Genomic DNA, 17,166 nt, shown 5'->3' with positions numbered 1-17,166 from the left:
TCTTAAACAAGGACTAGCGTTTACCTGGTAACAGGTAAAAATGATAAAGAATTCTTAATACAACACATTTTTGTGGATATATACTGAGCACAGAATGGGGTTTTTTGTGACAACCGATCGGATTGTTTTGGAATAAAATCATGGAAAGCAATTGCCAGTGCTTGTAAGATTTCATCAACATTGAACGAAAGTAAAACCTTTGAGGTTTAACAATGTTTTAAACTTTGTAAAGGTAAACTGATTATCAGGAATAATTGTGTACTCTCGGGAGCTGGTTTTAATGGGGAGAGGTGGACCTTGGCAGGGAGTTTGGGATTTGCCATGCACTCCTCACTTGCCTGCCATTCCCCTTGTGCAGCTGCAACTCGAGGGGCTCCCTCCTTGCAAACAGCCCTCCCCAAAGAGCTCCTTCCTCAGGAGTTCCTCCCACTCCAGAGGTGCCGTCCTGCCTGCCCAGGGGAGTTTGCCCAAAAGAAGGTTCATAAGCCCCAAAGGCAATTTTGCCCCTGGGCACAGCAGTGTTCCTGCAGCTCTGGCTGCTCAGGCTGCCTGCTTTGCATTTGGCACCTGAAGTGTGGAGCCCCTGATGCAAATTCTCAACCGCTTCTGAGGTGATGTATTTCTTTTTCAGCCTAGTGGGGTCTTTGCTTGGAATTGCACCTTCACTCTTGGCTTTCTTCTTTTGCTGCTCATATGGTTTTTTCTCTTCTTTTTCAACTTCTTTCACTGCCTCTCCCTCCTGATTGTTCTCTTTTGTGCTGTCACTTTGAGGATTTTCTTCAGATTTCTTCAGACTTTTCAACTCCTGTTCAAAAACCTCCGTCTGTTGTTCCATTTCTTTAATAAGTTCTGGAAAATTGCGTTCTTCCATCAGTAGTTTGTCCCCTGAAATATTGTGGGGTTGAAGAACATGAAGAGTTATGAAGCTTTAAAAAGAGCAAGTACCACATCCTTATTTCACTTCTTCAGTTATTACTACTGATGGTATTTCAAATACCATCTATAATAAATACAATGGCATGGGGCAAGGTTTAGACAACATAATTCTGCCACCAAATCCAGGTTAATATCTTTATTTTTTACTTTTTGTTTTCCATGATGTTGAATTTAGTTAATTTGATTTAGCTGCCATTAGGTACAGCAATGGCTAAATACAGTACCAGAAAAGTCATGTACAATGCAACAGAGAAACCAGGTGAGATCTGAACTCTCAATTGTAATTTTCTGGCTTTTCAGTAGAATTTAGAGATATGCAGGATTTCCTTTCCCTTAATTCACAACAGAGCTGCTTGTGTGGAGCAGAATATACAGCAACTCTCTCACCTGGAAATGAGAGGGCTCCACTTTTCAGCAGGAAAAAGAACACGTGTACACAAATGTCATTTATCTGTGCAAGGGATGGCTTGTAATGGGTCCTGTGCTCTGCAGAGACCCACAGAATACCCCCAAAATGAGACATGATCCAAGCTTAAAGGAGAAATAAGAAGTTGCAGGAACTAAAAAAGCCAAGTAAGGCGTCAATAAAAGTCTAACGTCAACGAGAGAAACTCAGATTTCACAGATTTTTCAGAGGGAGCATTGTAAGACCTGTGTTTTCTGCCAGCTTTAGAAGGGCATTTTAAAGACAAATGCTGATTTGGGTTATCTGAGGGGCTCAGGAAAGGCTGCAGCCTGAGAAGGCAGATTACAAACCTGAGGAGTTAACACATCCCAGGGACAGGGATGTGACTGGCATCACCTGTTCCACCTGGGTAAATGTGTGACCTGGAGGTCTCCTGCCATTTGTGACACGTTTAGAATGGTGGGAGTCAGCCCTTTTCTTTTCCTAAAAGCCTTAAAGGAAATAACAGGAAAGTTTCTAGAAAGAAAACCATGAATGAGGGGAACAGCAGTGGGTTTTTTTTTTTTTCTCTGTTCTATAAAATTTCTTCTGATGTTTGGAGATGAGTCTCTCGCATGTAACTTTTCCATGAGAACAAAGTGACTGAGATTGACGTAAAATCTCTTTCCTGGGATCACTGTCATGTGGAGCTGCTCCCAGCCCTCACAGTCCTTTTCCTTCTCCAGCCATGGAAATACAATCACATCAGTGATGAGGATTCCCAGCTATCACTTTGAGATCAGTGTTTGTTTAGTGTGGATCAACAAGAGTTAATTATCCAGGTGCAGACAGAACACTGAATTTTTACCACCCTGACCAAGAAGTGCTTTGGGAAGACCAACAGGGTGGAGATGCCACATCCTGCAGAGCAGCTCTGCTCTCAGTGCAGCAGCACCAGCAGCTGTATTTTCCAGCCCAGATGATTCTGTGATTTCAGTGACACTTCATTTATCAGTTGGAACTAATTCCTGTCAGCCAGGTGCCAGTGAAGGGCTGTCAGAACCACACAAATTGCCAGGATTTCTGGTAATTTGCAAAGATCAGGTGAATTTCTGAGAGGAACGTTAAACCTACCTCTGTGTGTCCTGTTAGAAGTTTCTGGAATTGGGACTTTCTTGGTTGCTTGCTTTTCTTTTCTCTCCTGGGCATCTGAGCACACTTCCTTTGCTTTGTCTTCTCCACACTTATCTCCTCTTTTCTCCTACCATTGGCAATTAAAGGTAAAAATAATGAGGGAATGCTTTCTTAGTGACTTTTAAAAGAACACAATCAGTGCAATACTTATAAAAAAGATGATTAATTTCTATTGCTGTTACATCCTTATTTTCCATCATAGCATTTTTTCTGTACTGTAATCACACTCATGCAAAATCCACATCCAAGATGATGGATCAGGCTATATCCAGGCACAATTACTGCAACTCAGGGAATAAGATACACCTTAGCTGAGAGTTTAAACAGGGGACTGGATTTGGATCCAGATCTTTCCCACCTTTTTTAGCTGGATTGGACTTTTTTCTGTTTCCTGGTGCTGAGACAGCAGCAGTTCTCTAAAACTCTCTTTATCTACTTGTACTGATCTGTCTACTCTCAGACCTGTTGAATAGGAGAAGCATTAGCAATACAGTAATTTCTGGAATTATATTGTTGACATTAAAAAAAAAGAGATATCTCTGACAACTGACAATACTGATATGTGACCAAGAATTTAAACTTTTTTTAAAAATACATATCTTAACACCCTTTTAAAAAAGAAATAATTTCTTCTGCTGAATCTATAAATGCTGAAACAGAACACAAACCTGGATTTCTGAGCCTTTTCATCTGTACATCAGTGCATCCTAAATATACTTATATACATAAATATATATATAAAAATATACAACAAAGCCCTGTTCAGATAGAACATGTAAATTCAGACAAGCGTGTCTATGCCCCAGAGCCCACATGGGCTTAAGTTTTGGTTCCATTCTAGTGTAAATTTGTGAGGTCTGCTCTGAAGCCTCAGAGTTCACTTTCCTACATTTGGATTTTTAGGGAACCCACCCTCATGGGAAACGCTGAACACTATTCGAAGTATCAGTGGTCTCTGGAAGAGATTCCAATGTGGTGACTGAATGAGATGTTCAGAGAAATACGGATATGAGGTGGAGAAGATGAGTATAATGTATCTTTACTCTACTTTCGGAATAATTTTGACACAAGTACAGCAGCTGAGAAAGTTGCTACCACCAGAGCAGCAATACCGGTATTTACCCACATCCACATTGACCCTTATTCCCAGTTTTGCGCTCAGAAATCCAAGGATAAAACTCATGTAAACGGGAGGTGCCCTCCCGATGCTCGCCGCTGGGCGGTGAAAGGGATGCTGCTGAGCAGCCCGGCATGACTCGGATGATGCGGGAGGAACTGGTTTCCCAGTCGCTCCGGGTTTTTTCTCCCAGTTGCTCCAGGAGCTTTTCCAGGCGGGAAGTTCCCTGGGATCGGGACTAGAGGGCGCTGGTCCCCCAGGTGAGCCGCTGTCACCTGCCCGCGCTCCGCTGCCGGCCGCAGCTCCGGGAATCCACAAAACATCCATTTCTGGTTTGTGCTTTGCTTTGGGAACACCTAAGGAAACCTCCCTGCAGCCAGTTATCAGCGCCGTTAATAATAATAGTAATAATAATAACAACCACAACAACAACAACAACAATAATAATAATAATAATAACAACAACAACAACAACAAAACAACAACAAAAAACCAAAACAAAACTAAAACAAAAAAACCCACAACAAAACAACAAAAACAACAACAAAACAAACAAAAAACCAAACCAAAAACAAAACAAAAAGCCACCAACCCAGCTCCAAATTTTCTGCTGGCTAAAAAAAAAAACTTTAGTGAATGTCGACTAGAAAGTAATGATCTGCAAAAGCGAGTCTTTAGAAATCTGCTAAAGGAAAATTCGAGTCAATAATGAAAAGGAAAACAAGTTGTCAGCAATTCCAGCTCTGGGTTTCCAGATGCATTGACTGGCAGAGAAGGAAACCTTTTTTTCTAAAACTTCCAGAGGATCAGACAACTTTGTTTGGAAACTTTTCATTACAAAATATCACGTGTCTCTCCAAATAAACTCCCTTATCTTGCTTAAAAGAAAGAAGAATTTAAATAATAACAGCGGTTTAAGTACCATAATTGAATAGCAATATTCAATTTCTATTTAATACAAGGCCATATGTGAATAATAATAATAAAAAAAAGTAGTTATGTGGTGTAACTAAAACAGGAATTTAGAATTTCATAAAAAACGTGTCTGACTTGGGATGAGAACCAGGAATATGTGCTTTTCTTATTTTTACACCTTGAATTACCAACCTTTTCCTTGTAGTTCGCTGGGGGTTAAGTCAGAGTTAATGGGTTTGCAAAGAGGAAAGAAATGAGCAACTGAGTGTGGTAAGATTTTGTATTGCTGCCATAATTGGAGGAATTCTGTGGGGAACATTTCCAGCAGACAGAGCTAAGTGCTCTTTGGTACCCACATGAAAAAAGCCCCGATCTCTGCTTCACTTTAGGAGCAGCAATATCTGCTCAGTGTTTTCAAGAGGTGCTGCAGCCAGGGAAATTCACGTTTAGACCATTTCACCCCAAACTCTGGGAGTAGTGGAGGCAAACTGGGACATCTCAGACAGCACTGGTTGGATTTATTCAGCTGGATCCCACCCCAGGCAGCTGCCCTTGGAATGTTGGATAGCCAAGACTGCACGGAATAGATATTTCTCCCCAATATCTATGAACATCCATGTGAAAGAAATATTCTTTACTAAAGAGCTCTTTCTTCCTTGCTAGAACTAATTTATATTGTTCTTTTCTATCATTCAAGCCTTTAAACTTCCTAAACTTTTTCACTTTTTCAGCCCATACAAAAGCACTACTTTGGCATTTAAATTGGAATAAACCTCCCAGTCCTAAAACAGTGGAAGTGTCACTTAACTGAACAAGAAAAGAAGATGATTACAGACATACTTTGGTCGTTAAGAACCCAATCACTTCTGTCCCTCAGGGTTTTTGGCATCCGATTTGCATAAATATTCTTTACATAAAGCTGTCGATCCTTTTCCTAAGAGAAATAAACACTATTAAGCTTCTAATATGCATTAAAAAATACTTTTTACCTACTTAATTTTCCCATGCTGGGTGAAACCCATCAGGGATTTCACCCTTTGCCAGAGCCATGTAATGGCTTTGTCACTTGAATTTTCCAGACTTTATATTTTTTTTTCTTTACTTCCTCTTTTTTTGTTGGTTTTTTAAAAATTCATTTACTTAGTGCCTTTGTCATAGGCTCATTTGGTTCACAACCTGTTGCTCTTGTGGTGACATGAATTCCAGAGGCAGATTATGAAATTTATTTAGCTGAATTCCTCTTTCCTTAATGAAATCTTCCCTAAACGCAGAAGACAGATCTCAGTAACACTCTCACCACTCCAGTTTTCAGTGGGGAAAAAGAAGAGCTTCATTTATTTGGGAAAATAATGAGTAATCCTGGAAGTGGAATGGTCTGAAATAAGACAGGTGCCTAAAACTATGAATTTGTAAGGATAAACTCTGTTCTGGCACAGAAACAATTTTGATAAGCGTGTCTGGTCTTTGTGGCAAATCACTAGAAGATTTTGTGGCTCTAAATAGAAAATTCAGAGACCTGGACACACAGAAAACTGCATGGAAAAGAGATGAAACAGAACTATTTTAGAGAAGTGTTAAGGTGAGAGCTGTACTTGGGAATAATTTGCATTTTGGGACAGTTTTATTTTAGTGTTGCTGAGATTATAATTGTTCCCATCTCCCAGATCTGCTGGTCCAGGAGGAGACCAGGCTGTGACAGGGAAAAAGCACTGCCAAGTACCAGGAGGAAACTTCTGCATCTGCTGCACAGGGAGAGGGATAAAAAACACTCCTGTGCAGAAATCCCAACCTCCATGAATCCTCAGGAATTGCCTGTCCTGCCCTTCAAAATGTCTGGGAAAACTCCCCTTAACAACATCTTCCAGAGATTTTTTGATCTCATTTAGGAAGAGGAAGCTCCCCAACAGGATCACCTTGATGCAGAAATATATAAATAAGTGTATTTTAATTGTGTTACAAAGACAATTATGAAAAAGCCAGAAAGGATTCCAGGTTTTCTGGAATGTGTGATGGTTTTCTTCATAACAACTCATATCCCATTGCTGGCAGTTTTGGCTTTAAATCCATTTAGTTTTCCTGTGTGATTGTTTTATAAGCATTACAAAAAGTGCTCAACTGGACCTATTTATCCCAAAACCATTTGTCTAAAAACCAAACTGAAATTTGAGCAAACTCTTGAGACATTTCCACAAGCCTTTTTGTTAAACTTTAGTTTTGCAGGTTGTAATATTTGGCTCATTTTGACTTGTTTCTGTGAGGGAACTAATTTAAAGCGAGTAGATGAATATATCTGACCTAAATCTGGCAAAATGGTAACACATTGGTGTGGATTTTGGTTCGATTTCTAATGAATTTGGTTCAATTTGGTTTCAATTTCAGTCTCTGTTTCAATTCATCACTGAACTCCTTCTAACAAACAGATCCCACAATAAAGCCAGAATTTCGTATTTCTGGCTTTTTAGGTAGATTACAGACTCAAGCAGGAAACCAAATTTCATTAGTAAATACTGTAAAAGAAGCAAAAGGAATTGAATTTTTCTGTAGAGACAGAAACCTGGATAAAACCTGGAATACCTTAATTTTTTGGTGAACAATGCTGATTTCCACCAGCAAGTCTTTTGTGATCATTGTAGCTTCCAGGAGTTTCTTACTCTCACTTGCCAGCTGACGACTAAAGATGCTGTTGTTCAGCTTCAGCTGCATTTCCAGACTCTGAAAAAAGTGACAGACTTTACCCTATGGATGTATTCAGTGTCACAGTTGGAAAAATTCAGTTCTTGACACATTTAAAATATAAATGTGCTAATATCAGGAAATTTAAGCTTGTAATTATATATAATAACAGTTATTATCTTCTAATTATAGTAATATAAATAATATTATAAATTGTATTGTAAACAATGCATGAAACCATACTGAAGTATCTAAAGAATTAATTTCAAAGTAAGAAAAAAATGGTTTAAAATCTATTTTCACTACACAAAAGAAGAAGTTTTGGCATTCAGTCTTAAAAATAAAGCCATACATTACCTTTCTGATGGATTAATTAATACAACCAGCTTTGAGGAATGTTAAGGCTTTCTATTCACAGACACCTATGAACTGTGGCAGAATAAGGAGGGTTTTTGTTAATGAAATTTTGTGATTTATTGGGTTCTTTATATTCACAGACACCTATGAACTGTGGCAGAATAAGGAGGGGGTTTGTTAATGAAATTTTGGTGATTTATTGGGTTCTTTATCTTCAGAACCCAGGGCCAAGCACTGAAATTCCAGTTCCTAAAAGTATTGGGTGGACACTCAACACTGTGTGCTTTTTATAGCTGCTTGCTCCTGGAAACAGAAAGTTTTTAAAAGAGGGTCTGAATCCAGCTGTTCATATTTAGAGTTTCTTTTAAGATTTCCTGGTTCTTTATTTAATTCTGGGCATAACAGACCCCATAGGAAATAGAAACGAATTCCTGGAGGACCATGGAAATTTCACTCTGCCCGTTTTATAGAAAAAAATGTGTTCCTATCTTTTTTGTGCCAGGGTCATTGAGAGTAAAGAAACATGAGATATTAAAAGGAGATGAATTATCTCCTCTTGAACTTCCTTAGACTCAGGAGAGCACTGGATTAAACAGCATCCAGGATTGTATCAGAATCATTCATGTGATAAGAAATAGCCAAAATTTTTGCATTCTTCTTGCACTAGAATCTCTCCTGCTCAATGATCCTTGTGATTCCCTCCCAGTTTGGGATATTCTACGACCTTACATCCCACAAACACAACAATCTGCAGGGATTACCTGTATCCTCTCATCCTTTGCTTCCAACCTTTCGTTGAGGACTGACAACCTGCGCTGAAGTTCCTCCCTCTCTGCCAGAGCTTTGTCCTCTGACAGCACGGCCAAGGTCTTCAGGTCACTTTTAGTTCTCCTCAGCTCCCCTTCGACCTTTTTGAGCTCCCTGGCCGTGTTTTTCTCGGCCTCCTGGGACATTTTCAGGCGTTCCCTGAGCTCCTTCATCTCGTTGCGGTGCCCTGCCAGCAGCCCCTGGAGGTGGCTCTCTGCGTTGTTGTACCTGTCGATGGCTCTGGCTTGCCGGCGGGTCAGGTCTTTCAAAGCCAGGTTCTCCAAGCTGGACACCTCGATTTTCCTCTCCAGGTCGACTATCTCGTTCTTCAGCTCTTTGATTTTGTGGAGCCTGGCTGAGGATATTCGCTGGCCAGTGGCGTTTTTGTCCTGGTAAACCATCCCGCTGGGCAGGGTTGGAAAGGAGGAGTTCAAACAGGGGGGTTTTGCTGCTGGACATTTCTTCCCTCCTGCATTGAGATCAGAGTGAATCGGCATTGAGAGACAGAAATTACCTGAGATAAATCACTGAGTGCCTTTTCCCCTCACATAAATCCTACTACTAATTAACTACTGCTCCTAACCAGCTACAGAACTGTGGTTTCTTCACAAAATGCCCCAAAATTCTGATGTTCAATGAGCAGCCTGGTCTAAGGAAAGGTTCCCTGCCCACAGTTGGAACGAGATGATCTTAAGGTCACTTCCAACATAAGCTATCCTAGGATTGTGTGATACAAATAATTCACAGATAAATGCATTAAATATTTTATATCTCTGTGTCTTTCTGGGGCTGCAGCGGACCACAGCTACCAGCCAATGGAAATAAACGGAAATAAATCAATGGAAATCAATTTTCAATCCATGGAAATCAGTTTTCTTCCTGTCAATCACGCACTTCACTAACATAGCCCCAATCTGATGAACCAAATTCAACTCTTTAGAATCTAAACCTTGAATAGATGCATAAAAAAAACAAAGAAACAAAAAAACAACCAAAAACAAAAACAAAACAAAACAAAAAACCCAAAACGACAAAAAACAACAGAGTAATATACAGGTCCCTTAGGACTCAAAACCCAACATGCTCCCAACAGCACATGGTTAAAATCCCTGCACCTGAGATTTCTAACCAGTTCAGCTTTCCAGTCAGCTTTGAATTAAACTACATTTAAAATAAACCTTAAATGCTCATTGCACAGAACAGGTGTGCAGTTGTCTGCATGGTTTTTAAACAGCAATTGAAAAAATATATCAATGAGCTACTTCTCAGTGTGTTGGTGCCATTGCCTCTCCTCAGGACCAGGATTCTGGCTGAATTCCACTCCTTTTCTTTTCCTGAAGCAGGATTAGAATTTAAAAATGGTCAAGACTCTAAATCTGAGTGTGTTCCCCTTTCTCAGGCATATTTTCAATTTCTCTACAGCTCTCATAGCATTTCAGGGAGTATTTTGCTAAAAAGTTTATTATAATTTATAGATCATCTCATATTTTATGGATAAAACAGGCGAGGTCCTGACTTAAAACACATAAAAGGACAGATCTTTCCAAGAATTTCTGTTGAATCCAACATTTTATGTAACACAGTTCCACTGCAGGAAAACTGCAATATGATCACAAATATTGTCACACAAGTATTTGCAAAATTACGTTATCTTACTGTTTTATTTCTCCAGAACAGACTGAGAGAATGGAAAAAAAAAAGCACAAATACCTTTCTGTAAAAGCTGTCAGAAGTACTGTAAAACGTATTTAATTTCCAAAATCATGGACGAGCAAAAATAAACACTTTATCCAAATGATATCTAACATCTACAAATATGTACACTAAATTATCCACCACAGGTAGAGGTCAATAATGATTTTTTGCTAACTAGTTTTAAAAAATGCCTTTTTTTTTTCTGGTCTGATACTTTCCTGCCAGTATAACCTCTCAACAGCAGCACATAATAACAGAGATTATAACAGAGACAAGCAGTGGTTCTTCTGTGATTTTTTGTGTGGGTTTTTTTGTTTTGTTTTTGTTTTTGTTTTTGTTTTTGTTTTTGTTTTTTGTTTCTTGTTGGGTTTTTTCTGTGTGTGGTTCTTTTGTTTGTTTGCTTTTTGTTTTTGTTTTTTTGATTTTCATCTTGTAGCTTTGGTAAATCAAGATGAAATTTTGAAGCTCAGCAGGACCCTTTGGTTGTTGATTTTCCACTCATTTCTGTGATGTGGCCTGGTAGGATTTAAGAAAAGATGGGTCTAGATGGGAAAAGATGCAGACATGGAGAGATTCCTCACTGTTAACAGTGGCACAAATTCCATGTACATTTGCATATTTGTTCTCTAGGCTCATTCCATTGAGGCACAAATTCATTTCTCTGGATACACCACGATCTAGCTGGCCACAAGATTGCTGTTTTCTGATCAAAACTAACAGTGTTGAGCATTATTTCTACCTATTTTCCTTATGAAAAGCTTTTTCAGACTCACCAGGTGATGCATGGTCATAAACCAAAATATGGCAGAACCATTGTCAGGTTCTTGGGTTAAAGGTGAGGAATGAAGATTGCCAAAGGGCTTCCATATCCCAAGTGATTCTCCCTTTGGATCACTGAATACTGTGGGATAACACAGTAGGGAATCTCTCTCTCTTCCCTCCCCTTACTGGTGTTTGAAATAGAATTTGCTACATTCTTTCACTGAAAAACTGTTGTCCCTGTCTTGTTAATTATTAAAAAAATACAAAGAAAGGGAACAATGATATTTCTCGAGAGAGTCTCACACAAGCAGAAAACAAATTTACCTTTTCTATCACCTTGGGCATAGAGAGACTGTCCAAATTTCTTTTTTTCCTTTCTTGTCCTGTCCTTTTTCTGGATTTCCTTCTCTTCAGTTCCTGGTGTTTCTAAAGGTTTGTTTCCTCCGACCCTTCCAGGGTCAGCCACTGACAAAGCTCTTGGAATCATCACTGGGAGAATGTTCACTTGTGTCTTCTCTAAGAGGTCATCACCCTACCTGGGATTTCATAATATTCCATGTCATAAAAATATCATTAATCACGTTTTTCAAGAATTAGACAGCAAGTCAGATCACAAAATTAACTAATCCCTTAAAACAGGACAAAAACAACCTTAGCTACCATATTAACACTCTAAGCAGAGGATAGAGAAGAACCTAAAACTATTTTAATATGCTTGTAAAAACCATGTATTTAGCATAAAATAAATAAATATAAGTAACCTTCTAGGTCTTTCTGAATAGCTACTATGCTTCTTTTTTCCCCTTTTTCCCGTCCCCTTTTTTTTTTTTTTTTTCTTTTTCTTTTTTTTTTTTTTTCCTTGGTGAGGCTACTGGGAAATGCAAGAACAGATCAGTTTATTCTCCTGGCAGAATTATTGAAATACTGTAGTTCTGGTAAAAATTATTTCTTGGGACATGGCTTGATACCCATTCCATTTTCTTCTTATCATGTTCCAATCCACCGCAGGTGAGGAGAGATAAGTTTTGCTTTGAGCCACAATTGTGGAAAGGAATTAGGTTCTAAACATAACCGAAAATGAGATTAAAACATAATAGAGGTTAAATGTTGGGACCCAAAGCAATAATTCAATTTTTATTCTTTGCATAAAAGAGGAAAACAATAGAAAGGTAGGAAAATATTTGCTAATAGAAGGGTTTGAGAGTGGCAATCTGACATTCACCTCATTGCAACAACAGGGCCAAGAAGAAATTAATCTTTCTCCCTTAAAATTCATTTATAAACAAAGAATCCTAAAAGTAGAAGGGTAAGTTGTACGTTTTGGGGGTCCAAAAGGAGCATGGCAACTGTGGAAATGAAATCTGAGGGGGGTTAAAATGATGTTTTAGTTCTAATGGGTTTTAACACATCCTCTCCACTAACAAAATATGAAACTATTTTCTTAGAACCTACAAACTCCTTTGTTGGCTTTTTTGCTTTGTGCTGGCATTTAATTTGAAATTAAATTTCTTAAAGGGGAGAGGGGAATCATGTAGCTCCCAAAGAAAATTAAAAAACGTAATTCAGGAGCTCACAGAACATTTTAGGCTGAATCAAAACAGTTTCATTACTCTTAATTCCTTTGCATGAACAATTTTCCCTTGCGGAATACTGAGGAATGCCACAGTCCTGCTAAATCTAAGGCAGTGCAATAACCCACAAGAGATGAGAAATCATATTTTAAACATTAGGCAAAGCCCAGGTTGGTTCACAGATCTGTGTTTGTGTTAAAATTTGATTTGGCACTGCCAACAATTTCTAGGCAAATTGTCTTTAAAGCAAATTACCTAAAATTAAACTTAAAACTACTGCTTTAATTTGTTTTGATGAGAAGTGTGGCCTGAATCTGCTCTGAATCCAGAGCTGGTGTTGAGAAGTAAATAAAATAGAAAAGGAGAAGACAGGAAAACCAAAGGTGAAGCAGAAGAAACAGAGATATGAAATGAAAGATTCTGCAACAGAGTTTAAAAAGCAGGAGCTGGAATGGACAAACTCCAGGAGAATTTATGTTGAAAAGGTACAGGAGTCAAAAAATTAGGGCCAAATTCCTGTGTCGAAGATGAAAGTATCCTGGCATCTCCCCCAGTGTCCACTTGGACACACAATCCCACACCCAGCCCCATGTCCTGGGAGCTCTGTCCCTGCTGGACACACAGCCCCAAACCCAGCCCCATGTCCTGGCATCCCCTCCATGTCCCTGCTGGACACACAGCCCCATGGTCCTGGCAGCTCCCTCAGTGTCCACTTGGACACACAATCCCACACCCTGCCCCATGTCCTGGCAGATCTGTCTCTCCTTGACACACAACCCCACACCCTGCCCCATGTCCTGCAATCTCCCTCAATGTCCCTGCTGGACACACAATCCCACACTCAGCCCCAGGTCCTGGCAGCTCTGTCCCTGCTGGACACACAGTCTCACATCCAGCCCCATGTCCTGGCAGCTGTGTCCCACTTGGACACACAATCCCACATCCAGCCCCAGGTCCTGGCAGCTCTGTCCCACTTGGACACACAATCCCACATCCAGGTTCTGGTAGTTCTGTCTCTGCTGGACATACAATCTCATACCCAGCCCCATGTCCTGCTGTCTCCCTCAGTGTTGACTTGGACACACAATCCCACACCCTGCCCCATGTCCTGCCATCTCCCTCAATGTCCCTACTGGACACAGAGCCCCCAAACCCAGCCCCATGTCCTGGCAGCTCCCTCAGTGTCCACTTGGACACACAATCCCACATCCTGCCCCATGTCCTGGGAGCTGTGTCCTACCTGGACATACTACCCCACATCCAGCCCCAGGTCCTGGCAGCTCTGTCCCTGCTGGACAGGCAACCCCACACCCTGCCCCATGTCCTGGGAGCTCCCTCAGTGTCCACTTGGACACACAATCCCACACCCAGCTCCATGTCCTGCCATCTCCCTCAATGTCCCTGCTGGACACACAGCCCCATGTCCTGGGAGCTCCCTCAGTGTCCACTTGGACACACAATCCCACACTCAGCCCCATGTCCTGGCAGCTCTGTCCCACTTGGACACACAATCCCACATCCAGGTTCTGGTAGCTCTGTCTCTCCTGGACATACAATCCTATACCCAACCCCAGGTCCTGCTGTCTCCCTCAGTGTCCACTTGGACACACAATCCCACACCCAGCCCCATGTCCTGGGAGCTGTGTCCTACCTGGACATACTACCCCACATCCAGCCCCATGTCCTGGCAGCTCTGTCCCTGCTGGACACGCAACCCCACACCCTGCCCCATGTCCTGGGAGCTCCCTCAGTGTCCCTGCTGGACACACAGCCCCCAAACCCAACCCCATGTCCTGGGAGCTCCCTCAGTGTCCACTTGGACACACAATCCCATACTCAGCCCCATGTCTTGCCATCTCCCTCAATATCCATGCTGGACACACAGCCCCATGTCCTGGCATCCCCTCAGTGTCCACTTGGACACACAATCCCACACCCTGGCCCAGGTCCTGCAATCTCCCTCAATGTCCCTGCTGGACACACAATCCCACATCCAGCCCCACGTCCTGGCAGCTCTGTCCCACTTGGACACACAATCCCACATCCAGGTTCTGGTAGTTCTGTCTCTGCTGGACATACAATCTCATACCCAACCCCATGTCCTGCTGTCTCCCTCAGTGTTGACTTGGACACACAATCCCACACCCTGCCCCAGGTCCTGCCATCTCCCTCAATGTCCCTACTGGACACAGAGCCCCCAAACCCAGCCCCATGTCCTGGCAGCTCCCTCAGTGTCCACTTGGACACACAATCCCACACCCAGCCCCATGTCCTGGGAGCTGTGTCCTACCTGGACATACTACCCCACATCCAGCCCCAGGTCCTGGCAGCTCTGTCCCTGCTGGACACGCAACCCCACACCCTGCCCCATGTCCTGGGAGCTCCCTCAGTGTCCCTGCTGGACACACAGCCCCCAAACCCAACCCCATGTCCTGCTGTCTCCCTCAGTGTCCACTTGGACACATAATCCCACACCCAGCTCCATGTCCTGGGAGCTCTGTCCGTGCTGGACACACAATCCCACACCCAGCTCCATGTCCTGGCATCCCCTCAGTGTCTAGTTGGACACACAACCCCACACCCTGCCCCAGGTCCTGGCAGCTCTGTCCCACCCAGACACACAATCCCACACTCAGCCCCAGGTCCTGCCATCTCCCTCAATGTCCCTGTTGGACACACAATTCCAGCCTCACGTCCCCCCTGACCCTGCTGTGTTCTCCCTGCACCCCTGGCACCCAGAGCTGAAGGATCCCACCTCGTCCCTGGGAATCTCTGCCCACTCGCACTGCAGTGTGTGCTGTCCCCTCAGCGGCCGCCATCTCCGGCCCCCATCCCTGCTGCTGTGGGCAATGGCGGGAGCGCCCTGTGAGTGGGGCCTCGCCCTTCTCCTCCCTCTCCCGTCCCTCCTCCCTCACCCACACCCGGCAGAGGATCCATATGTTATTTCCACCCTCATTTTTCAGTAGCACACCGGGGTTTTCATGGGAATTTGGCGATTCCTGCCGTGCCCCGGAGGAGCCTCAGGGCCTGGACATGCCCTCAGAGCGCACAGGCCGCAGCCGGCAGGCTCCAAACTTGGGCTCAATCCCAACATTCTGAGGTTGACATAGGGGGAAAATCCCTTCAGGAGGAAGGATGAGGCTTTCCTTTGAGGCTGCACACAATGGCAGTCACGACCCAAAGCCCTCAGGAATGGCATTTCCACGTGTGAGCATTTGGGGTTTGAAGCTAAGCAGAACGAGAGTGCATTGGCAATTCTGTCCCAAAATTCCAGAACATTTGGTGGTGCAAATATTTCCTGCTTTGAGGATGTGGTGTGACTCTTGTGGATGATGCTGTGCAGGGACATGAGTTAGACACGAAGATCCATGTAGGTCCCTTCCATCTCAGCTTATTCTGTGATTCTCTGATAAATTCCTAACATCATTATCACAAGGCTGAGCCCTGTGATGCCCAGGACCATTTCATCCTTTGGCTGTACTTCTTCAAGGCACAAAAAAAATCAAATAATTCAGAAACATTCTATTCCAAATGGCCAGTCATTTCCCAAGCTATACTCACGTATCAAATCTCCTGAGAAACAAGCATGTGTAATAACTTCAGGCAATAATTAATGTTTTCTTACTGGTGTTTTTTTTTTTTTTTCGTGGTTGTTGTTCTTTTTCAGGAAAACACTCTGAAAATACCTACTTCTAATAGGCTTGTTGCTGGACCTCCTGTTGCCTCTCAAAAGTAAAAAAGAAATAACAGATGGTGAGCCACAGTAAACTCCCCATACTGTTATTTTTAGTTTTCAGTGCAGTTTTTCAGGATCCCAGTTCCATACATGGAGTACTGCATCTCCAGCTTTGCATACTGGTTAACACAGACAAAAAAAACTTCCTTTCAAAGCATTTTTACTCTTTATTACCATGTAACAGTATATTTATTCCTATCTAATAAATTCTGGAAATAAAGTATTTTAATTCCATTTAAGCATTTTCAGGATCAGACATTACTATATTGAATCTTAACATGTGAAATATGTTTTTCTAAAACCTAGTCCAGTTTCACCTCTTGCACAGGGTCAGCTTTACTAAAAGCTCATGTTGCTCACAGCAGGAACAGACTTGGCCTTTAAAATTTGAAAATAATCTGTGACCATTTAACATTCTTCAAATACCTCTCATGCCCAGAGACCTCCTTTAGCAAGTCTGTGCAGGCAGGCACTGAATTGTGGCGATCTCTGGGGTAGAAGGCAACAACCAGGTAGAAAAAAATCAGCATCCTGGATAGCACAGGAAAATAGGAATATTTTTTGCCAAATATTCTGGACCTCTTCTCACACTTTTCGCCCCGGAAATTTTCCCTGGTGATGCAAAAAGGAGGAGAAAACACAACAATAAATTCTGGGTACATATAGTCAGGTAAATCAGTATCAGGCCGTGCCCTGACACACATTTATATGAGGGAAGTTCCTGCAGTGTAGGTGATGATCTGAACTCTTTAAAGCCGAGAGCGTTTGTAACCAGGGCTCATTTCAATATGATCTCTGCTACAATCACTGCTGCATCTATGCTCCCCTCGCTTTCCCCTTTTCTAACCTCAGTTTTCCAGCTAAAACTCCAAACCCTTGCTGCACTTTGGGAAAGCTCTTTCCTGCGGGACGGAGCTGCGCCGGTGCCACACAACCCGACAAATTTTGGGATTGTCCCCAACACGAAGCTGCCAGCTCCACGTCCCTTGTCCCTTCTCACTCGTCCCTTCCCCCTCTC

General features: G+C 42.2%; 2 protein-coding genes and 1 long non-coding RNA gene across 3 annotated transcripts in view; 2 read left to right on the top strand and 1 right to left on the bottom strand.

The window, feature by feature from the left end:
- Window positions 1-17,166, top strand: part of GET1 (guided entry of tail-anchored proteins factor 1) — a 143,324-nt gene that overhangs the window by 6,977 nt on the left and 119,181 nt on the right. The window lies entirely within an intron of this gene.
- The window catches only part of LOC136358216 (uncharacterized), a 234,548-nt gene that overhangs the window by 170,858 nt on the left and 46,524 nt on the right, over window positions 1-17,166 (top strand). The gene's annotated exons all lie outside the window — the stretch shown is intronic.
- LCA5L (lebercilin LCA5 like) lies at window positions 278-8,800 on the bottom strand. The gene is made up of 6 exons (XM_066340158.1): window positions 8,339-8,800; window positions 7,122-7,259; window positions 5,388-5,481; window positions 2,874-2,977; window positions 2,456-2,582; window positions 278-885 (listed from the first exon to the last, which is right to left on the bottom strand). Exons 1-6 carry the CDS (start codon window positions 8,783-8,785, stop codon window positions 278-280), a joined length of 1,518 nt encoding a protein of 505 aa, XP_066196255.1. The 5' UTR covers window positions 8,786-8,800.

Source organism: Sylvia atricapilla, chromosome 2, assembly GCF_009819655.1.
Source record: "Sylvia atricapilla isolate bSylAtr1 chromosome 2, bSylAtr1.pri, whole genome shotgun sequence".
In the NCBI taxonomy this organism is placed as follows: domain Eukaryota; kingdom Metazoa; phylum Chordata; class Aves; order Passeriformes; family Sylviidae; genus Sylvia; species Sylvia atricapilla.
Note: the sequence above shows the minus strand (reverse complement) of the source record. Positions and strands in the feature narration are given on the sequence as shown.

What these genes read in the sequence shown, in the direction of transcription:
- LCA5L (XM_066340158.1), bottom strand. Translation starts at nt 8,785, where the DNA reads ATGGTTTACCAGGACAAAAACGCCACTGGCCAGCGAATATCCTCAGCC. An exon ending in TTGTTCACCAAAAAATTAAG is followed by an intron (nt 5,482 to 7,121) that starts GTATTCCAGGTT and finishes TATTTCTCTTAG; the next exon opens with GAAAAGGATCGACAGCTTTA. An exon ending in TTGGGTTCTTAACGACCAAA is followed by an intron (nt 2,978 to 5,387) that starts GTATGTCTGTAA and finishes CCTATTCAACAG; the next exon opens with GTCTGAGAGTAGACAGATCA.